The sequence below is a fragment of the Primulina huaijiensis genome, chromosome 16 (genome assembly GCF_012295235.1).
Source record: "Primulina huaijiensis isolate GDHJ02 chromosome 16, ASM1229523v2, whole genome shotgun sequence".
In the NCBI taxonomy this organism is placed as follows: Eukaryota; Viridiplantae; Streptophyta; class Magnoliopsida; order Lamiales; family Gesneriaceae; genus Primulina; species Primulina huaijiensis.
The window spans coordinates 11,620,849-11,647,033 of record NC_133321.1 but is presented as its reverse complement, the minus strand read 5'-3'; the positions used below and the strand labels follow the sequence as shown (position 1 = coordinate 11,647,033).

Sequence of the window (26,185 nt, the reverse complement as noted above, 5' to 3'; positions counted from 1 at the left end):
TGTCTTGCTTGGATAGATAAAATTCAAGTGGATTTCAAATCTATTCCATATCAATTTACGCAACCCTCAAATCCTTCCCCAATAAAATCCTCTAAACTCAAAAAAATAAAAAAATCAACACTCCATTCAAATCAAATTCATTAATCCAGATACAACATAAAATTATATTGTATCTTTTGTAGGAATACAATATTGACAAAAACTTGTGTGAGATGATCTCACGTGTTGTATTTTGTGAGACAGATCTCTTATTTAAGTAATCCATGAAAAAATATTACTTTTTATGCTAAAAATATTATTTTTTATTGTGAATATCGGTAGGATTGACCCGTCTCACAGATAAAAATTCGTGAGACCGTCTCACAAGAAACATACTCTACAATGTTAGCTACTGCCAGGTCTCTAAGGCATTCTTGAAGTAGGTATAGTCACCAACTTTATACTTCATTGTTGAATCTTGATTGAGAACAAGTGATTCTATATTAGTCTTTACATAATTGACGTTCCAACTTTAAAATAGTTTCATAATTATTCTCGTTCTTAAGAGAGTTCTATAATCGTCTTTTGTTTCCTTTCATTGCTATGGTTTTTAGGGGCCCCGAGATAGGTGTTCAGTCTGGTGGAAAAACGAGGGCAAGGAAAGGAAAATGGCGGTTGGTGGGAAGATCGAATTTAGCTATGGCGCCCAAAACGCTTGAATTTCAGGTTTATGCAATGTTACACAACTTTTCATCCCCTGATACAAAATCATTCAACTCACGTTGCCACACTTCACCGTAGCATAAAATAACGCCATATATACCATGGAAAAGATGATTAGGTAATAGGTGCCAAAGTGACCCCCTGAGACACGTCGTCGTAATACCCGGGGGCAACTTTATGATACAGGGATTATTACGTCTCCAACACGGCCAATTCTAGATTGAAATATTTTGGAATTTTGTTATCAATCATCAAACTGCAAACCCACGAAGCGATGTAATGAGCCACCATAATGGCATCTCCCCATGGAAAGATGAACCTTACTTTAAGTGTATCTTGCATAGATGAATCTTCAGTTACAAAAAGTAAAACGGGAATTGACGAATTAGTGTACTTGCATCTCTTTCAGAATACATTAAAATCCTGCAATGGAACTCTAACAATGAAGTAGGGTCGGTGAGCTATGAGTGACTTTGTGTTGCACAAAATGCAAATTCAATCCCTCCAACGATGGCCACAGTTCGGATTGCAGCAAACAAAGAACAGAGTCATTCCTTCTTCTCCCCTAGCAGTTGCCTGCTCGGAGTATCAAAATATGAACGGGAATCAAATGAAACTCTACATGGTAAAATTCGAGTACATGACATTGAGCAGGAAAATAAAAACCTGAGTTGCAATTATCATTACATTAGCAAGAAACTGCAGTGGAATGTGAGTCTCTCCTATTCTGAACAATGAAAAGTAGTTTACAAGGACATATCACATTAATAAATGATATAGTACCTGAAAGAAAACAGCTTCTCCATGACCACAACTGGGACAACGAAGTGATTTTGTACGTGGAAGTGTAGGATCTGCAGCTACGTCCTGTAAAACTTGGGTGCGCTCCCCAACAGAATGGTGTATTTCATTTCGGTATACACAATTGTTTTCGGAAACCTCCTGGAAGTTAACAGACAAGTCGAAATCATCACCAAAAAATTAAGGAAATCATAAACTTTGGTCAAGAGAGAGTCAAAACCGTCAATTTTCACAAGCTGAAAGAGTCGCAAAATTGACGAAGCCAAACCAAGAACTTTGGATATTTGATCAAAAGGAGGAAGAAAAGTAGCATAAATTCATAGAATACAACTAGAGAATGCCAGAATACAAGAATCGGTTATAAAAATCTTCCTGGATGTGATAACTCATGAAAATATTTCAAAGTTGGAATGTCAGGTATAAAAAGACCAACATTGGATCAACTAATCTCGATCAAGAATCAGATAAAATTAGTACTACTAGTTCAAGAACGCCTAAGATGTGATTACTAACTCACAGAAGCCCAGAAGGGCACATGCCGAACAATACAGGGAACACTGATAACAATTTCAGTTTCCGATGAACAAACTGAGAAAGAGGTATCTCTTCTCCATCAAGGTCGTCTGGTGACATTATTCACTGAGCTTCAAGATCTAAAAGAGATGATCAAACGAAAGACCATTCCTTACATACGGTTACAATAGATTGCGGAAAATTCAGTACGCTAGCAGTACAAACTTGAGAGGGAGACAAAGATGGGCGAGTTTGTATTTCACCAGCAATAGCAGTGTGCGATAGGCTCCGTATATCACAGTACAAATACAAATACAAATACAAAATATTAACATATGAAATCTTCCATAAAAAAAACTTAACAATTCTCAAGTAAATCAATAAGAGCCTTTCATAAAAAAATAAAAAGAAAAGAAAAATAAAAAAGAGACAATCAGTCAACATAGCCCTAAACCCCAAAACCCTATGATTCCCAGCCATTTAATTTGATTTAAAAAATTTACCACAACCACGCACAGAAATAGTAAGACAAGGAAACAATTGGACCTGATGATCACAATTCCGGCAAGCATAAAGCAGAATTTTCTGTTCTTTATCTTCCTTGGGATACAAAATATTGTTGCTGCACACACCCACAAACACAGCAAAAAAAAATTTTTTGTAAAAACTCACAGATAATAGCACATAAATGAATGATAATTTCACCAGAAAGTTTTAGAAAAAGGCAAATGCTCCCCATAGCATATAGCACATGCTTTCACCCCCAGATACTACATTCATGTCCCACCACCGCCCCCATTTCCCACGTCAACCCACACACACAAACATGTATGAAGATAAAATAGCATACCATTCACAGCAAAATTTCATGGTACTCATGGTGGAAAATGGGCGGCGTTTCGAACGGGTTCTCTCTTCTGTTCTCTTCTGTTCGAGTATTCTTGATTTCTTTGTACTCTATAATTATTATTTATTATATGAAAATAAAGTCGGTCACGTATCTCAACTCGAGAAAAAAATATTTCAAAAAAAAAAAAAAGATATGATGAGTATATAAGTAGATTCGATTTATGATTAATATGAAAAATAATAAAAATATTATTTTTATATAAGTAGATTCGATTTATGATTAATATGAAAAATAAGAAAAATAATATTTTTATATAAAAATATTTTTACATGAGTTTGTTGAGTCGGAAATCACTCCAAAAAATTGATCATTGAGACAGTTTCACAAAAATTTTTGTAAAAAAATATATTTTTATCAATTGTATCATGTTAATACCAATATCACAAAATTGATACTTATCACTAAAATGTTTGTGAAAAAATTATTATTTAACTTTCACTTTTTATATAAGTTTTGATTTTCATGAAAAATATTTTAAAGAAAAAATGTTAACAATAAATTTGATGAACAACATTCTGTTCAAAATAATAATGTGATTAGTAATATTATCTCTTAATTATATATTGTGATTGATTTAAAAATGTAAGTAAAAAAAATCATAAGACATGAGATGAAATATAAAAACAAAGAATTAAACATCCCTTGATTTCAAAAATATTAGAAATAAAAAATTAAGATTGAATAAAAATATCTATTAATTTAATAAAAGTATTTTTTATTTAATATTGTGTTTTTCTAACGAACTTACTTAAAAATAATAATCAATAAATGGATACAATTGTTAAGAAAATAAAATGGAGCATTATAATAAAAAAAAAATAGATGACGTATATTTAACATCAATTGGAGTGTAAATATTATTCATTTTTTTTGGAATATAATAGTTATCTTTAATGAGAAAATAGTTCATAAATGTTACTTGGTTGATATATGATTTTAAAATATTAAATTATACAGTTGACACAAACAGTAAATTTTAAATTTTGAAATATGATATTGTTAGGATCGAAAATATATTTAGAAAGTGAACAATTTTTTTTTGTATTTTCCTAATTTTGAATTATTCTTAACAATTTTCATGTTAAATATTCTTAAAAAGCAAGATTTGGTGTACCATTAAAAAGTGTTAGTGTGGAAATGGATCGACTTGACTAGCGATATATTATACTTGGTAGTTTAACAACAAACAAACTTTGCAGGAATATAAATGTGAAATATAATGACACAAATATTTTTATGGATGTTCGGAGATTAAATTCTCACTTCATCCCTTCTTCTACTTAAGAACGTTTTCACTGAAAGACTTTGGTTTTACGGCGTCTTATAATTACTCATTTCAGTTATGATTTATCACAGTATAACTAAAACTCTTTGTGATCACTTTACAATCCTGGACATTTAAAAACTCTTGGTTCACCAGACAACAAATATAAAATTCAATCGTTAGACTTGACGGCTTGAGTTGTTTGAGTAGCACATAAGGGGCTAGAAATCGAAAGATTAAGTGTGATCAAGATCTTTGAAATAAAACAGGCTTAAGAATATTTGTGGTTGACCAAGAGAGCACTGTGTTACCAGTAAACAACACAAATTAAAGTTTGACACTTCTACGGCCAGGAGCAAAAGCATATTGGAGCTGATTCATTCGGATGTTTGGCAAGCACCGGTTGTATCCCTAAGAGGAGCGAGATATTTTGTCTCGTTCATTGATGATTTCTCTAGGAGATGTTGGGTGTATCCAATCAAGAAGAAATCAGATGTTTTCCAGGTCTTCAAAGATTTCAAAGCTCGGGTTGAACTTGATTCAGAAAAGAAAATCAAGTGTTTGAGGACTGACAATGGAGGAGAATATACCAGTGACGAGTTTGATGCATTTTGTCAACATGAGGGCATCAAAAGACAATTCACGACGGCTTACGCACCTCAACAGAATGGAGTGACAGAGCGGATGAACAGAACCTTGTTGGACAGAACAAGAGCTATGTTAAGGACTGCGGTTCTAGACAAGTCATTTTGGGCGGAAGCAGTCAGAACCGCTTGTTATATTATCAATCGTTCTCCTTCAGTGGCGATTGATCTAAAGACTCCGATGGAGATGTGGACTGGGAAGCCGACAGATTATTCTCATTTGCATACATTTGGAAGTCCGGTGTACGTTCTGTAGAATGAGCAAGAAAGATCAAAGTTCGATTCGAAATCTAGAAAATGTATCTTCTTGGGTTATGCTGATGGAGTAAAGGAGTTTGGCTTGTGGGATCCTACTGTTCACAAGCTTGTCATCAGCAGGGATGTTATCTTCGAGGAAGATAAAGTAAAGGGAGACAAAGGCACACTGAAATCATAAACTACTATATTTCAGGTGGAAAATAAGACAGACGAAGGTCAAATTTCTTGTGAAGCAGTACCAGAGCACGAATCACAAGAACATGTTGAGTCTGAAGTTTCCAATGTGAGGCAGTCAACTCGAGACAGAAGACAACCAGGTTGGCTTTCAGATTATGTCACTGAAAGCAACATTGCATATTGTCTATTATCAGAGGACGGTGAGCCATTGACTTTCCACGAGGCTACTTAAAGCTGAATGTATCCTTGTGGATGATAGCAATGCAAGAAGAGTTGGAGGCATTAGACAAGAATAAAACTTGGGATCTTGTTACAATACCACGAGAAAGGAAAGTCATTGGAAACAGATGAGTCTATAAGATCAAGTGTGATGGTAATAACTAAGTGGAGCGGTATCGTGCTAGGTTGGTGGTGAAAGGGTATGCCCAGAAAGAAGGCATTGACTTCAATGAGATATTTTCTCCTGTGGTTCGGATTACAACAGTCAGAATAGTGTTGGCATTGTGTGCGGTGTTTGACCTACATCTAGAACAGCTAGATGTGAAAATAGCGTTTCTTCATGGAGATCTTGAAGAAGAAATTTATATGCTCCAGCAGAAGGTTTTGCAGAAAAAAGCAAAGAGAACTTGGTTTGCAGGTTGAACAAATCTCTGTACGGTCTCAAACAGGCGCCGAGATGTTGGTACAAGAGATTTGATTTATATATCATGAACCTTGGATACAACAGACTGAGTGCAGACCCTTGTACGTATTTCAAGAGGTCTGGTGATGATTATATCATTTTGCTGTTGTATTTGGACGACATGTTGATAGCAGGCCCCAACAAAGATCATGTCCAATGATTGAAGGCACAGTTGGCTAGAGAATTTGATATTAAGGACTTGAGACCAGCAAACAAGATTCTAGGGATGCAAGTTTACCGAGATAGAAGTAATAGAAATATTTTGCTTTCCCAAAAAAATTATTTGAAGAAAGTCTTGCAACGCTTCAACATGCAAGATAGTAAGCCAATTTCGACCCCTCTTCCTGTTAACTTCAAGTTATCCTCTGAGATGTGTCCTAGCAGTGAAGCAGAGAGGATGGTGATGTCTCGAATACCATATGCATCAGCAGTGGGAAGTTTGATGTTCGCCATGATCTGTACAAGACCGGACATTGCTCAAGAAGTGGGAGCAGTTAGTCGGTATATGGTGAATCCTGGACGAGAGCATTGGAGCACTGTTAAGAGGATCCTTAGATACATTAAGGGTACCTCGAACGCTGCATTATGTTATGGAGGATCGGATTTTACACTCAGAGGCTATATCGATTCAGATTATGCAGGTAATCCTGATAAGAGAAAATCTACTGCTGGTTATGCGTTTACACTTGCAGGTGGAGCAGTAAGCTGGGTTTCAAAACTGCAGACAGTTGTGGCGTTATCTACAACAGAGACAGAATACATGGCAGCTACTCAAGCTTGCAAGGAGGCAATATGGATTAAAAGGTTATTAGAAGAGATCGGGCACAAACAAGATAATGTTCTTTTGTTTTGTGACAGTCAGAGTGTCTTGCACATTGCAAGGAATCCAGCCTCTCATTCCAGGACGAAATACATTGGAGTACAATTTCATTTTGTGCAAGAAGTAGTAGAAGAAGGAAGCGTGGATATGCAGAAGATCCATACGAAAGAAAACATAGCTGATTTTCTGACTACGCCAGTGAACACTGATAAGTTTGATTGTTGTAGATTCTCAAATGGCCTAGCAGAAACGTAAGCAGCAGGGAATGGCAAGATTGAAAAGATGTATGGAGATATGTTTGATTCTCAATCAAATCTCCAAGTGGGAGATATGTCGGCAATAGTTTTCAAAGAAAATGGGGCCAGTCAATAAATGAAGTAGACGAATTTGACTACAGCATGTCGACTGAATTCGTTGAATTCAGCATGGGTTGGCAAAGTAAAACGCGTCTTTACACTGACAGAGGCTCTATAAATAGAGCTCCCCCTTTCATTTTGAAATCATCCCTTCTTCGCGTTTTCTCTCATCTTATAGCATTTGAGTGCTTAGTTATATAATATTTGTGAGGTGTTTTGTTCTCCTGTATTAAGAGAGTGTTCTTTTTGGAAACACAGTGAGTGAGTTGTACACCACAAAATATTATAGTGGAATTCTTTTCATCTTGCCCGTGATTTCTTACCCTAATAATTTTTAGGGGTTTTCCACGTAAATCTCGATGTCCAGTTTATTATTTATTTTCGGATTTATTATCTCAAATTACCGCAAATAAGACCAATAAAAGATACTTGAAATATCTTAACATCTACATATCATATTGTCAAGATTGAATGTGCTATATGAAATTTTAATGATTTATCTAGACACAGAGTTAATTATGCTTATGTCTTGGTTGAAATTAATGTTGCATGCCTAGAAAAAATGAGTCGAAGGTGACATTGTCTATTGGTGAAGAGAATATTAAATTTGTGTAAGAACAAGATATCGAGTTTTGCAACATTGGCAATCTAGCGAGACATATCAAGGATGATCGTAATCGAAATATCCTAACAAATACACTTTAAAGACATTGGGATCTAGATCTGAAAGCAACTATATTAAAACTTATTTGAACACGATCAAGTCTCAAGTGTTGTGGTTTTCGATAAATAAAATACATTTTTTCTCTATATATTGTATTGGTCAGTTTGGTTTTAATTTGTATACTTTATCATCTTAATTATCATTATGCACACTAATTCATGATATTATATCGAATTTATCATAATGAAAAATATTGTATGACATGATAACGATACCGAAATTTTCGGTTTAATATCGATACGAAAATATAAAAATTCGATATATTATTTTTGAGTAGGTCTCTTGTGAGATGGTCTCACGTATCTTTATCTGTGAGACGAGTCAACCATACCAATATTCACAATAAAAAGTAATACTCTTAGCATAAAAAATAATACTTTTTCATGGATGACCCAAATAAGAGAATACTCTTAGCATAAAAAATAATATTTTTTCACGGATGACCCAAATAAGAGATCCGTCTCACAAAATACGATCTGTGAGACCGTCTCACACAAGTTTTTGCTATTATTTTTAAGTAACAAAATTATAAAGAAAATAAGAAACTAAAGTGTCATACTCATAACGACCAAATTTTAAAACTAATTTTTTTTCTCAAAAATCAGAACCACTTGATCATTTATTTTCATTTCACACCTCTGCTCTCTGAGTCTCTCTACGCTCTTGTGCTCATGCTCTCTCTCAAACTCTTTTGCAGCCCTCATTTTCATTTCGATATAAAGCAAATATTCGATACAATCGATAGGCTACTTATACCATATCGAGATCTCAACACATTATCTTTATTTTTTTTTCTGTTTTCCATACCAAAAATTTCAACAAATTTCAGTATTATATATAATATGAGAGAAAATTTTTGATATACTCTACCAAGACATCCCTAGTTTATCTAAATCCAAACGTGGAGAAAAGGTTAAAGAAGACGGGAATAAGTAAAAGCAAAACGAAACATCACATGCTATAATTTGTTATATGCTACTATTTTGTTTCCCCGAGACAACCCTTTTTCATCCACCTATATTAAAATTTTAACACCATGCACTTGCAAGTAATTAGTGCACACTTTAAATTGAAGTATTTTCATAATTATTATAATGATTTTTTTTTTTTAAGTCTAAATAACTAAATATCTCTTCTCAAAGCGGACTAAAAAAATATATCCTATGGGAAGCGTATCGAGAACACTAGGGCGGATGATCATTTTTCAGGGTAAAAAGTTGACAAATCTAACCCACCTAAACTAATCCATCTATCCATCTATCCAAATACATAAATGCCCGACTTCGAGAATCAAAATTTTAGAAGATATACAATTGACATAATGGAGAAAGGATCTAAAAGCAATTGATATTTGAGATGTGAGTTCGGATGGAAACATAAAGATTGCAGTTCTTGATGGGTTAAAGTGTCATGCAGATGAAGTTAACTCGCTCATCCTGTACTATGACATTATTCAATACCGGCATGGAATCAAAAATAAAGTCTCGTGCCTACCAGAGATTAGCACAAGCACAAAAAAGTTCAAACGAATATGACACTAAACTGCAGACGAAGATCAATGTTACTTGAATGAATCTACTCGTAAAATCAGAGCTTAATAAAAAGTTTCTACTGAAAATTATGACCATCATCAAGAAGACAAATGCTCTCCATAACCAATCCTTAATTCAAAAACAGTTAAGTTCGAAAAACTGTAAACATAGATGTAAAAAACAAGCACAAACAAAGACCAAATCTCGTGTATCAGTTCAACACCACAAGAAGTTTCCACTTTAAGTTCAAACAAAGCACTTACCGCAATGGATTAAATATAAGGTAATATGCAGCACCAAGAAAGAAATAAACCATTTTCAAAACAAATGACCCATCACACACAGCCGATGCACTAGGATAATAGAGAGAAAGATGGCAAATTTATGCGATAATAATCTTAGATGTTGCTAAAAAAAGTAGTGATCTAGCAGTAAACTGAAGTCATACAATAATCCAACATAAACTCCGGAATCAACAAAAACAAAATAAAGAAAAACGCTTGATCCAAAACACCATATCAGCTCTTCCTAATTTCCAGGAGGTTAGGAAAGGGCATTGCAATTTCATTGAACATCTACTCTTCCTCGCTCGCGGTCTCGCCGATCTTCTTGTTGTGCTTTCGGGCATACCTCTGGTTCCTCAAGAACTTCGGGTCCATCTATACAAATACACAAATATTATAACAATCATGATATAATTCAGATCCGAATCAGAAATCTTCATCTGACAGCAAACAAAAAAACCCTAGATTCAATATACAGAGGCAATTCATGAACACGAGTTTTGATTAACTCCACATGAAACTTGACGCACCAAGCCAGAAGCTCGGTGCGTGCAGACTACAGCACTAGTACACTACAGATTGAATGAAAAGGGAATTTCATGTCACGCATATACTAATCGATGCAAAGAATATTACAGGTTAATATACGCAGAGCACACCATAACAAACAGATATCAAAACAACACCACATCGGGTCAAAGACCAGATTAAAAATTCGCTAGACATGAATAAAACTAACCCCTTTGGTGGATGAATGGCGATGGCGCTTGGGTTTCTTGATTCCATTCCTGTGGGCCTTGTACGACTGATTGTGAGCCGTGTGATTCTTCGACTTCGCCATTTCCAATCCTTCGCTGCTGACAACACTGCTTGAATAAAGAAAAAACCACGCGATATCACAGATATCAGAACAGACCTCGAATTTGTCCACAAAACATACATACAGATCGCTAAGAAATCCCTTTCGAAAAGCTATGTACCTGGATTACTCGGTGGCGGCGAGGGATTTCTAGCAGGAGGACCTTCGATGCTGTTATATAGGAGCGAAGGGTTTTGATTTTGAACCCTAAGTTGTTGGGTTTTAGGGGACTAATAATCTATGGGCCTTAAGGCAGTTTGGATTATGGACCTTAAACTAAATATTGGATATTATTAAAAATATTATTTATTGTTATAAAATAAAGTAAAGCCCAACAAATGAATAATTCAAAGACAAGTAAATTTAATATATGAAAAATATTATATGAGTGACCTATTTATAGATATAAAAATTCTTAGATATTGTAATAATGATATTTCAAGGAATTGATATGATCACGATTATTTACCATATTCAGAAGATTTGATTATGATTTTTTCCGATTATCCAAATTTTTTATTATCTTGACATATATAATATTACAACACACCTCATTAGATGTCCTTCGACATGTGTGTCTCGTTAAAATCTTACTAAAAAAATCAATGAGATAAAAACTCAGCGAAGGATAAAATGGACATCCATGATATTACAACACTCCTTATTAGATGTCCATATTATCTTATAAGTGTTTTGTTATCTTAAATCGGTTAACATGATGTCACCATTTGCATATTTGATAGTGCAAGTGTACTTTTGAAACTCAACAGAATATTAATTGTCACATAACCGATTTATGCTAATTAAGTTGTAACACTGATTTTCAATCAATAACAAATCCTTAATGATCACCTCGCTATGGATAATCTTACATTTACTCACGACCTTACCTTTAGAATTATTATTGAATGTGATTTCTTACCCTCTGTAATCAATCACTTCTGATAACAACCTGATATCACATGTTATGTGCCTTGAACACTTACTGTTCAAGAACCAGATGATTTTTTAAGAATCTTCTTCTTTTGTAACTGTAATAATCAAGATAAGACATTGGTACACAAGATTAGTTGCATTATGAACGGATTAATCCTTTCGAGACCTACACTTGAATTATCTGAATAGATTTTTCATCATGTGTTATCAATGAGGTGCAGTTGTATGCAGAAATACGTGATATGTGTTGTGTTATCTTTTTGACTAAATGTTGTTTGGGTGTCCAACCGATCATGGCCAAAGAGCAGACAAAATCAAGCGGGTCACAACGACTTAGAATTCTCCGATTCAATGTAACCTAAGCCGCGATGTATGCCTTCGTTATCAAAATTTACATTTTGGCTGGGTTCAACTTCAGGTTGATCATGTTCATATATTATATTAAGACCTGAAAGAATTTATAATTTTATACTTGCCCTTATCTAGACACGATTGAGTTTTTACCTCAGAAAGAATGCAATCATTATTGCCAAACTCTAACTCAATTCTATCACCGACTGGTTTTTGCAACTTATGTGTATTTTTTATGAAAGTAGAAGACATGTTCCCAGAGTTGATTAAGAGTGTCAACCGTTTGTTTTCATGCAACGTTGCTTGGAATACTCTCTGCATATCATCATTCTCAGTCGCTAAAATATTAACATTTACTTTCAGAGCGTCGATCTCTTTTTGTTGCAAACAACTAGAATTAGTTGAATTGTCTTTCAAGATTTTGCTTTCTGCCTTTGATTTCATAGAATAATTACGAGAATATTTTGTACTCATCTGCCATGTCGTACAGTGTTGTGACAAAATCATCATGTGTAAATTAAATTAAGTCAAAATTAAATATCATATCATCGATAGTTTCCAACTCAAATTCAGAAGTCTTCGACTCAGCATCTTCCATTAGACACTGGACCTTCTCATCATCGCTTTCACTTGACGAGGTCCCCGACTTCCAGCTGGACTTTGCGGCATCCGGTTAGCATATATTATATCCAAAATAACCTGACCAGCCTGAATATGGCTTATAGAGAATTAAGTTGGTGAAATAATGGTCAAGTCAAGTCGTTTGGTGTATCCGTGATTTTCAACTTGTTCTTGCAACCACAATTTCGCTTAGATAACATCCGAACTAGCCCAACCTACATGAAATATGAATTGTTTAAAATTATGTTTTATGTTTAGCTAGTATACTCATTGGTCATTTCAATAATTGAGCTATGAGATATCATTTAAATACTGCAGCTCGCCCGAGTCTAATCATTTGCAAAATTGGAGTTATAGCTTCTAACTTTAGGTTGCAAATTTATACTTGAGTAAATATGTTAGAAACAAAATAACAAGTTTATTATCATCAAAATGATGATTGTTAGCGTTTTCGTAACCCAACATAAATATGATGATTGTTAGCGTTTTCGTAACCCAACATAAATATTTATTATATGGCATTACTCATCCAATATATTATTATATACATACCATATAAAAATGTCATACTTATGATAAAAAGGGTATTTTTTTATTTTTTTATTTGCAAAACTCGACTTGCATCAATTTCAATAAAAATTTCAAGAATTTCATTTTATTTTATGAAATACGTGAGTCTAAAAATGTTTGAAATACAAATAACTATAAGTCCTGCAATATTCTCTCAGTTTATTATTTAGATAGATGCATTAATTCAGGTGAAAATTATTTAAGAAAGATTTTAAATAAATCAAACTTTGATACATTTGAAGTTTAGATAAATTAAATTATCAAGAAATATAAAAATGAATTTAAAAGTAATAAATCTATACTTCTATACTGAATCTCTACAATAGAGACAAAAAATAGTGTCTTGTTCTTTTTTTTGCTCTTCCAATTTCGCCCTTATGTGATACCAATATTACTGTAGAGCCCAAAATTCACTACACGTAAAACTCATGCATTTATTTAATTGTTAATTCATTAATTTAAATTTAAAATGAGTTTTAGCCATGTATGATTTATTTAAATGTATTATTTTAAATTAATTAGGTTTATGTGTGATGCACGTTAAAATGTTTTTCGAGTTTCATGTTTCAGACGATTATTCGATGCGGGATCGAGGGGAAGAGACCGTCGACGATTTTTGGCAATTTTAAAATATGATATTTTATTTTAAGTTAGGATGTGACATTTTAAATAATTTATTAAGTTTAGCATTTTAAAGCCTAAATTATTTGTTAAGAGATTTTAGAATTTTGACACTTTTAAAGTTAGCATTTGTATATTTTATTTCAAATTTTAAGATGCTATTATTTTGTGAGGAGTTAGTATTTTGGTTAGTATTTAATTAACTTTTAATTAGAGACTAATTATCATTTAAGCAATATTTTTCCCTTAATTACTTTCAAACACTCACACACCCACGTAAAACACACACACCATCACAATTCAAATTTTTTATTTTTGATAGAGAAGAAAACTAGGGTTCTTGTCTCTAGTAGCAGCCGCCCCACTCCTCTGTATTTCCAGCAAAATTTCGTTGGTTTTCTTCAAAGAAAATCGAGCCAAGTCGTCCGGGATCGTCTCTCGCATCATTTCCGCTTCGGTATCGCCGTATCGTAAGTTTTTAATTATCAAAAGGCACGTATATTCTGTTTCTTTCTGTGTCGATCATGTCATAGTATGTGTTACGTTGTTTTATGCGTAAAAATCCATGTGTGATGTACGAAGTTTGAGCAGAAACAAGTTGGATCGATTTTGAAACGTTTTTATATCTAAAATTTCGAAATTTGATGTTCTTTTGAAAACTGCGATTTTTCGGTCATGATTTTGAGAAAACTTTCAACATAAAAATCGTATAACTTTTTGATACCTTCGATTTGATATAAAACTAGAAATTTTTGGATAAAAATTGAGTGAGTTATGATAATTTTTGTGGGACTGCTCAAACTGCGTTTTCTGAAAATATGTTATTGATAGGTTTTTTGAAGTTTTATTGTTGCAGGCTTCGTTGGGGATCAACGGGTGATCTCTGCTGTGTTTAGGTATATCTAAAATGATGTTGGGAGTGATTATTGGTTTTCATTTCGTGTCGTTAGGCTTTTGATTAAATTAAAAGTTGTAAAACTTGTTTTGGTGTCGAATGTCGTATTCACGGATTTGGGTTGCGTTGGTTGTAAGGCGTAATTGTTTTGGAGTGTTTGTGGGGGCTTGAGTCATTGCCATAGCGTCCTAGGATGGGTCTCGAGGAGTCGTTTCATGTTCGGGATGATCGAGTTAGGAAAATTAAGTCACAAGCATGGGATTTCTCGTTGGTGCGTTCCTCCCGTAGGTATACGGACCCGGGGCCAGACCCTCACATGTGTTCCGTGCCTTTGTTTTCTTCGGAGTGTCAATTTGCAGAGTCTACATGGGCCCTCACACGGACCCAGGCACGGGGTCCGTGTCCTCACTTCTTTTCGAGTAGGCTTTTACAGTACCTACACGGACCATGACCCGGAGGGGTGCACGGGGTCCGTTTACTCTCATTTTTGGGAAAAGTATATTGATTGTTTTGGAGTTCTATGTCATGGTTTAGTACGATGATTAAAAGAGGTCAAGTCCCGAGTGAACTAGAATGTCATAAGCTATTTATATACTTCGGTGGTGAGCACGAATACCAACGTCTAAGTTATGCAAGTTAAGTATTGAATCCATGTTAGTATATTGCAGCAGCGGCCCCAAGCGAGATCCAACGAATCCCACGACGCCAAGTTAGTATGTTGACGTGCAAAGAAAATATTTTTAAGTTTTTGAGGTATGCTAAATGTCTTGTGACCAATTTATGTATGGGTTGGAAAGCGTTAAAGCATGAACGGAGACCAACCCACCCCGTTAAAGCATGAACGAGTTTAGATCATGATTAGAAAGCGTTAAAGCATGAACGGGGACCAATCCACCCGTTAAAGCATGAACGAGGATCTCATGTATGTGATAGTGGATTCGTCCCTGTCAGCCTAGTATTGTGGTTTAGTCTGATCAGGCGATTATGTATGGGTCACTTGCTTTGAAACATGCATCTACGCAAGTAGTAAAAAGTACGGTACATTACAGTTGGTATCAGAGCGGTGTTCTTGTAACTGGTTATGCTTACTGCCAGTTGCAAGAAGCTCACGAAGTCACACCGAAAGTCTGTAAGTTTTCATGTTTTAAATTATGTTATGTAGTAAGCATCGAATCATGATTTCAGCATGTGCATATTTAAATCCAAATTACGTGCATCTTATGCTATTAGTATCATGTTCATGCATATTGGGTTTACGTGTTGGGTAAATTTTGAAGCAGTATGCCTCCCAGACGTATGATTAACCGCGAAGCAAGAGAGGAGAACCGAGAGGCCCGAAATGGGGTGTTACTTTGTGCCCCTAATAGCTAACGATGTTTGGGAGAAGCAGAGGCATTTTATGGATGGTTTACGGCCGATCTTGCGCCGTGATGTCCGAGTTGCTGGTCCTACTACTTATGCAGTTGCCGTGTCTAGAGCTTTGGCGGCAGAGCAGGATCGGCGGGATATCGATAACGACAGGCAGGGCAAGAGGCCCTATCAGGCTCCACAACAACAGCAGCAACAACGACCTCAGTTTAAGAGGCCGTTCCAAGGGCTGCCAAGGAAGAAGCCATATAGGGACCGCCAAAGGGCAAGGGTCCAATTCAGCAGCAGGTGGCGCCTCAGAAGCCCGGTAATTTCCCAGTGTGTCCGAAGTGCAACCGCCAGCACCCAGGACAATGTTTGTATGGGTCAGGCAAGTGTTTCAAATGCGGAGCAAGTGACCACATGTTGAAGGAGTGCCCGTAGTGGAGGCAGCCGACTCAGGGCAGAGTGTTCGCCATGCATGCACAGGAGGCGAACCCAGACACGACACTGTTGACTGGTAAATTATTTAATTCAGTACAATATTAATTTTTTTGCCTTGCATGTTTGCTTTGATTTGGGATTATTAGGATGCTAATTGGCATTTTGGTGTCTTTCATCGCATAACGTTAATAATAGAACTTTGGGGATATAAGATTTTGATATAAGATAAACTAAGATTCACCTTCTATAAACTTTTCAATAAAAAAGCTGAGGTTGCTCGTAAAATTAAGAATATCCCGATTGGACCGGTAATGATTAAGTATCCCGATTGCACCCGGTTCTTTTAGACAAACCGGTTCTTGTGCGAAATCAATTTAAGGGCAAGCAGAATTCTTCCATTGTTGCAGGCTACCCATGAGAAATTTCTCATCTTTGGCTTCTAGGGTTGTACAGGAATTCAAGAATCCCACTCAGAAAGTCCGAATTCCCAATAAAATTGCTTCAGATTCCTCTAAACTGAAATATCGGGAAAATATCCGTCAAAATTTAGTGACAGGTAAGCCTAAATTCAAAAATTCAAACTTTGATTTAGTTTCAACTCCCAAAGCTCGCATTTTAGGTTGTGAAAATAAATCTTTCTCGAAGCCTATTGATCATCGATATTTAGCTGAAGTTTTGTCCAGAAAAGACTGGTACTTGCTGCTGAACCATGAGCTCAAGGCGCAAAGAATCAGTTTGAGTAGTCGTGTCGTTGTTAGCATTTTGCGAAACCAAGAAAACCCTTTATGTTGTTTGAGATTTTATATCTGGGTTTCGAACATCGGAGACTCGTTTGGTAAGGATCAATCCATCCGCGTTGCTTTAAGCGATGCCCTTTATAGGGAAGGTCCCATTTTGCTGTCAACTGAGTTAATACAGGACATCAGGAACTCAAAGTGCAGAGTGACGGAGGATTTTCTGTGTGTTTTGATAGGTAGTTGGGGAAGATTGGGGTTAGCCAAGTATTGTGCTGAGGTTTTTGAGCAGGTTTCTTATCTGGGACTGATTCCCAGTACAAGGTTATATAATGCTGTGATAGATGCTTTAGTGAAATCCAATTCACTTGATTTGGCTTACCTCAAGTTTCAGCAAATGGAGGTGGACAACTGTGTCCCAGATAGATTTACCTATAACATTCTTATTCATGGAGTTTGCAAGGCTGGTGTAGTGGATGAGGCACTTCGCCTTGTCAAGCAGATGGAGGGATTGAAACACACTCCCAATGTGTTCACATATACCATCCTAATAGATGGGTATTGTAAAGCAAAAAGAGTGAATGATGCATTTGGGGTTCTGGAGAGAATGAAAACCATGAAAGTGAGGCCCAATGATGCCACTTATAGATCACTTGTTACTGGAGTTTTTCGAACCCTGTCACCACACGAAGCTTTTGAATGGCTGTGGAGATGGGTGAAAAAGGAGCCCAAGCTTCCCAAAGTAACTTATGATAGTATACTCTATAGTCTATCGAATAATTCTCTAGCAAGGGATGCAGTTGTGTTTTTAGGGACAGCTGCAGGACATGGTTATATTCCCGACACTTTGACATTTAACATCACAATTACTTGTTTGATAAAAGGATTGCAAATTGAGGAAACTTGTCAGGTATTTGATGATTTCATCAAACGAGGGGTGAATGTGGATCCGGGTACTTGTCTAGCACTTGTAGGGGCCCTATACAACTCAGGAAGACAAAATAAGGGCAATCAATATTTAAGTTGGATGCTCGAGAAAGGACTTGTGTCAAATGTCTTCACATTTAACATGGTAATTGATTGCTTTTGCAAAGCCAAAATGATGAACAGCGCACTTGGAACATTAAAAGAGATGTCTAATAGAGACATTCACCCTAATCTTGTTACTTTCAACACCCTTATTTCTGGGTTTTGCAAGGTTAGGGATGTGGTCAAGGCACAAGAATTGTTACTAATGCTTCTAGATCATGGCTTTAAACCAGATGTGTTCACCTTTAGTTCAATTATTGACGGTCTATGCAAGGTTAACCATATTACTGATGCTTTTGATTGTTTCTCAGAAATGGTGGAGTGGGGAATCTCTCCTAATGCTATTACATACAATAGCTTAATTCGTTCATTGTGCTTTTCCGGAGAGGTTGTTAAAGCAATGAAACTACTGAGAAAAATGCACGTTGATGGCGTACAACCAGATGTTTACTCTTTTAATGCTCTAATTCAGAAGTACTGTGAGATGAATAAAATTGATAAGGCACAAAGGCTTCTCATAAGCATGCTAACTCTAGATTTGCAGCCAGATAATTTTACTTACATTTCCTTTATCAAAGCATTATGTGAATCTGGAAGATTTTATGAAGCTAAAGAGTTATTCTCTTCAATGGAAGCAAATGGTTGTTGTCCTGATGCCTATACATGCGATTCATTCGTTGATGCTTTAGTCAAGTCACACAGATTTGAAGAAGCCCAACAGGTATGGTTGAAATGCAGAGAGAAAGGAATGACATTAAAAGTGATTCCCGTTTGATCTCATGGCTCGTGGTTGGACAATTGTGGTATCAAAGAGATTCACCTGTTTTGGTTGCTGTGTGCATCTTGGCTTTGAGTGCTGGTATGTATACAGTTAGAAACTTTAAGATATTTTTTCAAATTCTATGGCACATGCTTGCGATTATGTATGTCCAGATATATGGTGTGCATTAAAGTATGATTATCGTTCATGACTGTTTACGGATAAACATTGATGACGATTACTGTGAGTTGTGTATTAAACCATTTATGTTCAAAACATTCTCGGTTATGATCTAATTCTCCAAACAGCATAATAATAACAAAAATGATAGAATTTAATATAAGAACTAGTCTATTTGATAATCTGAGTCGAAGACTCAGCCAAGGAATTGTTCCTTTGCAAGAGAAGGACCTCTTACCCTAGCATAAGCCAGCCTAAGCTGAAAAGAAAATCCTCCCCCTCAAAATATCCGACTTCCCCCATATTTATTTTCTCCCCACTACACTCGTCAAAATCTCTCAGTCTCCCTTTATGGGTTGTTACTGATGTCATTTCCGAAATCTCTTCCAATCTTGTCAATTAGAGCTTTATTTAAATTGTTCAGTAATTCCTTTGTCAGAATTCCCTCTTATCATGGGGAACGAGGATAAGAGAATCCATTAAGTTCTTTTTATAGTTTCCCTTTATTGACTTGAAATTTTTATTTTGATTTTCTGTTGTTTTATGAGCTAAAAAATTTTTATTTTGATTTTCAAATAACCAAATCACATTATAATTAAAATAAATAATAATTATTCTAAAATTATTTACTATCACTATCGTCATCATCATTATTTATTTTTCTTATAATTATAATTATAATTATTATAAAATAATAATAATTATTAATATTTTATTTTGTAATATCATCATTATATTTTTATTGTTCTATTTATTATTATTATTATAATTGTAAAATTATTATTATTTTTTATAAATAATAGTTATTATTATTGTTATTGATATTATAATTATAATTGCTATAATTTCTATTAATTTTTTATATTATATAATATTAATATATATTTTTTTATTTTTGTTGAATTAATTATTAATAATATTCTATTTATTATTATCGTTGCTGTTGCTATTTTTATTGTTATGATTTTTATTAATAAAAGACGATTATTATCATTATTGTTTTATTTATTTTTTTTAATTTTATTATTTATAATATAATTATTAATTATTTTAATGATATTTATTGTGATTATAAAATTATTATTATTAATTTATTACTATTTGATAGGATAGGTCGAGGAATAATCAGTGAACTACAATTGCTCGATTCTTGAAATATAGAACACCGATAAATTAAATCGAATTTTGTTTTCAAATCAAGTGGAAGACACTCGAAATAATCTTTCGTAGAAACAGAACAAACATTTTGTTTAAACATGTAAAAGATGCAAGTTGAATGTGTAAAGAAAACTTTTTTGGTTGAAACATGTTATCAAACACTTGGAATACAATATTTTGGTATTTGAAATACACATAAAATGATTCAACAATGCATCTTAAAAACAGTAGAAAGTAAATAATTGCAATAAATAAATAGACACGAATTTGTTTATGGATGTTCGGAGATTAACAACTCTTACGTCACCTTTCTTCTCCTTGGGAAAGATCCATTAGAAGACTTTGATTTATACAACACGTTGTACAAGCTCATTTCAACTTAGGACTTATCTCTTGCCTAATTGAAACTTCTAGCACACTTTCGATTGTAGGCCGCAACCTCACAATCCGCATAATGTTTAATGTCTCTTATGCCAAGATTACAAACACAATATTTAATGCCTTCGTGTGAAGATTCACTCAACTAAACTTTGAAACTCGACTCTCATTTATGTGTTAATGATTGTGTGTGATGATTCAATCTATTACAGTGTGCGTATATCTCAAATGTATCATCACACTTGGGCTTGTTTCTCATTCTAGATAATTTCTTCATGTAGGCTTCCCATGTTTTGAATCCTCTTAAAAAGCTTGTACTTGATATTCAAGATGTTGTATTTATAGGCTCCAGGAATGATATATACGTTAGACACAAGAATATGACCATTTGGAAAGTTTTTGTACTGTTTGTGTTATTGAAACAGTCATTTCCGTCTTGCTGGCCACTTTTCTCGAGCTTAACTGATTTTGAAGTTTTTATCCAGTTTTGCTTGTCTGCTCGACTGAACCTGCTCAACTGGTCATTCGGTTTTGCTCGTGTGCTCAACTGGTCATTCAGTTTTGCTCATCTGCCCAACTGGTCATTCGGTCCACTGAACCTGCTCAACTGAGCCTAACTGATTTCAGTCTGCACAGAACTCGTATCTCTATCGTCATTCATCTGTATTTTACACTCCGATTCAGATTTTCACTTCTGAATATGATTTGTAGATTTTTATCTTAGCTTCATAACGCACACTGAATCGTTTCATTTGGATAACCGAGCTGATCAGGTTGACCAAAGTGCCGCAACTGCTCATGCTCAACTGATTGCTGTTTTCATGCAATCAGTTTGGTCTTGCAACCATAAGTTTGCCTAGATAACATATATATATANATTATAAAGTTGGGAAAATGAGAATGTGTGTTCCCATTCCAAGGGCTATGCCAAGCAAAAGAATGAAATGAGGTTGAGAGTGTTCGGTCCTACCCTATTTCATCCTGTCAAGCACGTCCTTGATGTATTTGGCTATCCAATTCCATATGATTTTGATATTTAATAATCCAAAGAACAATTTTCTTGCAAGTTTATAGATGATTCTACTTGTTATTTGTCTAAGTTCATAGTGAATTTTCCTTTTACCTTCCTGGCATTAATCAAACTTATTTTTAAAAATTCAGAGTGTGAGATGGGTCTTTAACGAGATTGGGATGCCAGCGAGAATCTTCAAGAAAAGACCATCTAATTGAACACACTGCTGGTAATATGACTTTCACATATATTTTGAGACTCTGACTCTAATGTTCATGCATAGACATTGTTCTAAATGGCGGTCGAGGCGGCCGCCTAGTGCCTAGGCGGTAGGCGGCCCTCGACCGCCCTGCCTACGCATGATGTGGCTATTTTAAACTGTCCAAACTATACGGTGGTGGGCAAGCGGTCGAGGGCGGCGGGCTAGCGGTGAGCAGGCGGTCTAGGTGAGGCAGTTAACATTTTTAAGTTGTAGTCAATACAAATTTTTAAAATCTAGTCAAAGTCAACTAATTTTAAAACTCAAAATTTTAGTTATTTAAATAACACTACTTTCTTTTTTTTTTAACTTTTGGTTCTCACTCCTTCTTACTATCAACCACTAAGCCCACCACACAAACCGTCCACCGCTTCCGCCGCCAGTAGCAAGAAGCTTTAGGTTAGGCATTGTATATTTATTATTTAACATATTTTTTTATAATATTTCAGATTTTGTGATTTCAAAAATCAAATTTGTTTTTTCTCCTATTGTTATTGATTTATTGTTGAAGATTAATGGCGGAAAAAGATAAACAACCGGAGTTGGAATTTAAGCCAAAGTCTAAAGACATTATTTGGGAATATGGGGGTGTCATATAATAAAGAGAAAAAGGATTGGATCACATGCAAGTTGTGTAAGAAGCTTATTAAAGGAGGAGTTTATAGGATGAAACATCATATTGCGGGTATTGTAAAACAAGTTGAAGCATGTCCTAAAGCATCCGATGAGGAGTTTATATATTTATTTGCACATTATCTAGATGATATTATATTGTATGAAGCTTCTTTATGTTTAAACATTATTTAATTATACATCTTACATAAAAATGATTATTATTTGTGATTATATTTCATGATTATATATGATTATCTATAAAAAATTTAACCGTGCCTAGGCGGCCGAGGCGGTAGGCGGTCTTCTGCCATTTACAACATTGTCTATAGACCACTCAAAGAATAATCCTTAAAATCCTGCTGCCTAGGTGCCGGAGGCGGTAGGCGGTCACCGACTGCCCCGCCACCGCTCCGGCCATTTACAACATCGTGTATAGACCACTCAAAGAATAATCCTTAAAATCCTGCCTGATATCTGTAGCTTGGTAATCTTGATGTTGATAGTAAAAGGACTGGTCCATATTTAGTGATGCCGCCCATATAAACATTTGCTAAACTTAATGGGATGTGCACCAACAATAAATTTTCCCCTATGGTTATGCAGGATGTATAAGTTTTAGGTGGCGCTAGCCGCTATGTTTACGTATGATGAATGGAAGTGACTGTAATTCCTATGACACAACCAATATGTCGCTTTATATCTGAATCCACGAGAAGGGAAGAATGCACAGGGTTAATTTTCCATCACTTGATGATATCTGGAATTCATGAAATATTGATTTCTTGTTGTACATCACCTTCAAATTTGGGTGGTTGCTAGAGCTTTTCTTTTTGTTTTTGGAATGGCTAAAGATGTTTATCAGATTAGATGAAGATAAAGGTAATTTATCATCGTTAAGAACATCAGATTTTTTCTAATTTATCTTAGTTAAATTGATTGGATGATGATTTTTTGGTGGTACTGTAGGGATTAACTTGTGGTTGCGGAAGCTAATTATTTTTATTAATATTTAACTAAGCGAACATTCTCAATGTCCGTTATTATTACGGCACTTGATTTTTAATGCAAGGTCCTTAGTATAGGTTTGATTTTTATAAATTTAAAATTATATGAAAGTTGGTGGATTTAGTCCAACTGTCCCTTCCACATGTTGCCGTTATTTTACCCAATAATTCTATTGACAAGTAAGGCAGATTACCTATAATTCTACCTTTTTACTGAACGCTGTCTTGTTGAACAAGTTTCTTCATTAAGACCAAATCTTTCCTCTACAAAATTGAGATATCTTTGTAACTGTGACATATCTGTTCTTTTGGAATGTCTTGAAAAGGAAGTGGAAATTTACTTGTGGTAGTTGGGACAGTTATATAAAATCTCGTTTTTATCGAAATATCGGGCATCTCTTTGTTACTTGTTACTGTAATGGCATTCTTAGTATTAACTAAAAGCCATCTTTTAGTTTCTGTTGTGATTTGTTTCTCCGTTTCCTTCTGCAAATTCGGTATAAATTAGTGAAACATCTCGTCATTTTCTTGATTAGAATCATTTTCCTCAGACTTGACACTGATTTTGGATTATATTTTCTCCTCAGGGAGAGCATTTGACTATCCTCACTTAGGAGCTGCAGGCGTATTTGCAAGAGGATATTTGCCTGAAGCAGAAGGTGAAGGACAGGGAGATCAGTACTTTCCTGAAGCTGGACTGATAGGCACTAATCCAGCTCTTCTCCTGAATGAAGCATCCGAATGTTTCAATGATAAGCATGTAAGAAATTGCTCTCATCCTTCAAACTTAATCATCACTCTTAAATATAGTTGAGATGGACAATTGAGTAAATGCTTTACAAATGAATTCTTAAAATATTTTCATTTGAGGGGTAGCTGCCGGTGCTCTCCTCCCGCTCGGCCTGATTCTCGGTCAACTGAATGGCAAGAATACTTCAAAGTTTCATGCCCTAGTATGGTATTCAGAAAATTGATCGTGTAGGCACACAGCCAGAAACTCAAAAGAGGGGGAGAGGTGGTGATTTAATGTAAGAGGTGAAACTTTAAATTTAGGAAAATAAAACTTTCGAACTTTTTTCATCTAACTGGCATTGGCTCCTGTATTTGCGTCGGCAATCATTGGTAGAAATCTACATAAGATAACTGGCTTCGATTCATCTTGGCTTCGATTCATCTAAATACTTGGCAACTCCATCCCACCGCACCGTTGTAACACATTATTGCATAAAAATATTTTGATTTCTACATCAAATATAAAATCTATGTCCAGACTGTTTTTTCAAACTTTAGAATATTCTCAGAACATCTTCTGCTAAAGTTTTAACGACAAAGACAGTCGTCGGAAGGGTGAGTCTGCAAATTGGAAAAAAAATCGATCAATGGTAATATGTTATATATTTAACTAAAAATGGGACCCTAAACATAATTTCTCTTTTATTCTGTTATGTCCACAGATTTACAGCAGCTGTAATGAAGCTTACAGACTAACTCAAACCGGTGAACTCAGCGTGCCACCTGAATACACGGATCAGTACTGCAACGGACCGTGCATAGCCGAAACACGGCATGTACTAGATTGCGTGGATGGTATTGTAAAAAACTTCTTATTCTTCAACAGGGCTACTCTTAGCAACTTGAGAGATGTAATCAATGGTGGATGTAGCTATGGTCCTAAAAGAGGTACCAAACGACACCTTAATAAAACCTCGTCCCTTGCCTCGATTCCAACTTACGATTAATCTCTATCATGTGAAGTGCTGTAAATAAGGGGTTGTGTTGTGACAGGTAACTTCAACGTGGCTGAGCATTTTCGATCAGATGAAAGTAGTGCGAGCAAGGCGGCTGGACGTGCTGCGGTGTACGTGTTTGTGCTTGTGATGATGTTTCATATATTGTTCTAAATGCACAAGCTGTTGGAATATGTTGAGAAGGATGGGGATTCTTGATTTTTGATGCGAAGAAACTTATTACTTATTTACCGACGATTTCGATTAGGGATAAATCTAGCAAGTGGACTAGATCATATTATAGTAAATGAATGATGAGTCCAAATATCGATCCCAGTGATACTAATATTAATTACTAGAATTTTTGTCACTTAACTTAAGCTAGACAAAATAATTAAAATGATGATGTATGGATTATTAATTTAAACTATTAAAATAAAATAATTACATTAAAAACGACGGATTCAAATATATTCAACTTCAAATAAAAAATTAAGACACATAACAGCACTAAACTCTATTATGTTGACGCATGTAAAATTCAATTAATTTTTAATTTCTTGACAATTATGGTGAAATCTTCAATTTCTCTGTGGAATTTTAGTTTTAAACTGAAATCGTACACTGAAATCGAATATTATTTCTAGTCAATATAATTGTGTATTGATTGACGTTTTTGTTCTTATATTTAAGCAGTCATCTTTCGATTTGTGATTAATCAACAGAAACATAAATATGTGATCAGACTATTAACAAGAAAGATTAAATCAACATCAATAAATAATTTAAATTAAGAAAAATAATATATTGACAATAAATCCAAATACTAAACAGAATATCGTTTGGGCATATCGTGGTCTTAAACTAAAAAAATTTATTCCATAAAATCAAAATAAAACAAGAACACAATGTTTGAATTCATACAAATAAATTTTAGGAAGGAAAAAGAAAATCTCAACGTGGTTGACGTGATTCCTCATTTGAAGTTGTCTTCCTCCTCTCTCAAACCCTAGCAGCT

General features: G+C 34.9%; 4 protein-coding genes across 6 annotated transcripts; 2 read left to right on the top strand and 2 right to left on the bottom strand.

Annotated features, from left to right (window-relative positions):
* Positions 1–913: 913 nt before the first annotated feature.
* Positions 914–3,006, bottom strand: LOC140961719 (DNA-directed RNA polymerases II, IV and V subunit 9A). The gene is made up of 4 exons (XM_073420383.1): positions 2,867–3,006; positions 2,563–2,638; positions 1,486–1,644; positions 914–1,278 (listed from the first exon to the last, which is right to left on the bottom strand). The coding sequence occupies exons 1-4, from the start codon at positions 2,893–2,895 to the stop codon at positions 1,198–1,200; spliced, it is 345 nt and encodes a 114-aa protein (XP_073276484.1). The 5' UTR covers positions 2,896–3,006; the 3' UTR covers positions 914–1,197.
* A 6,739-nt stretch (positions 3,007–9,745) lies between these two features.
* LOC140961277 (large ribosomal subunit protein eL29z-like) lies at positions 9,746–10,767 on the bottom strand. 2 transcript variants are annotated; one of them, XM_073419697.1, is made up of 3 exons: positions 10,648–10,767; positions 10,407–10,533; positions 9,746–10,042 (listed from the first exon to the last, which is right to left on the bottom strand). In XM_073419697.1, exons 2-3 carry the CDS (start codon positions 10,506–10,508, stop codon positions 9,959–9,961), a joined length of 186 nt encoding a protein of 61 aa, XP_073275798.1. In that variant the 5' UTR covers positions 10,509–10,533; positions 10,648–10,767; the 3' UTR covers positions 9,746–9,958. The 2 variants fall into 2 exon arrangements, with proteins under 2 accessions (XP_073275798.1, XP_073275799.1); XM_073419698.1 differs by having other exon boundaries at positions 10,407–10,536; positions 10,648–10,745.
* Positions 10,768–16,679: 5,912 nt separating this feature from the next.
* Positions 16,680–22,688, top strand: LOC140961275 (putative pentatricopeptide repeat-containing protein At3g16890, mitochondrial). 2 transcript variants are annotated; one of them, XM_073419694.1, is made up of 2 exons: positions 16,680–18,944; positions 21,889–22,688. In XM_073419694.1, the coding sequence occupies exon 1, from the start codon at positions 16,726–16,728 to the stop codon at positions 18,847–18,849; it is 2,124 nt and encodes a 707-aa protein (XP_073275795.1). In that variant the 5' UTR covers positions 16,680–16,725; the 3' UTR covers positions 18,850–18,944; positions 21,889–22,688. The 2 variants fall into 2 exon arrangements, with proteins under 2 accessions (XP_073275795.1, XP_073275796.1); XM_073419695.1 differs by lacking the exon at positions 21,889–22,688 and adding an exon at positions 21,712–21,811 and having other exon boundaries at positions 16,680–18,933.
* A 605-nt stretch (positions 22,689–23,293) lies between these two features.
* LOC140961276 (uncharacterized) lies at positions 23,294–25,476 on the top strand. Its single transcript, XM_073419696.1, has 4 exons — positions 23,294–23,937; positions 24,028–24,200; positions 24,895–25,120; positions 25,226–25,476. The coding sequence occupies exons 1-4, from the start codon at positions 23,859–23,861 to the stop codon at positions 25,339–25,341; spliced, it is 594 nt and encodes a 197-aa protein (XP_073275797.1). The 5' UTR covers positions 23,294–23,858; the 3' UTR covers positions 25,342–25,476.
* Positions 25,477–26,185: the final 709 nt, after the last annotated feature.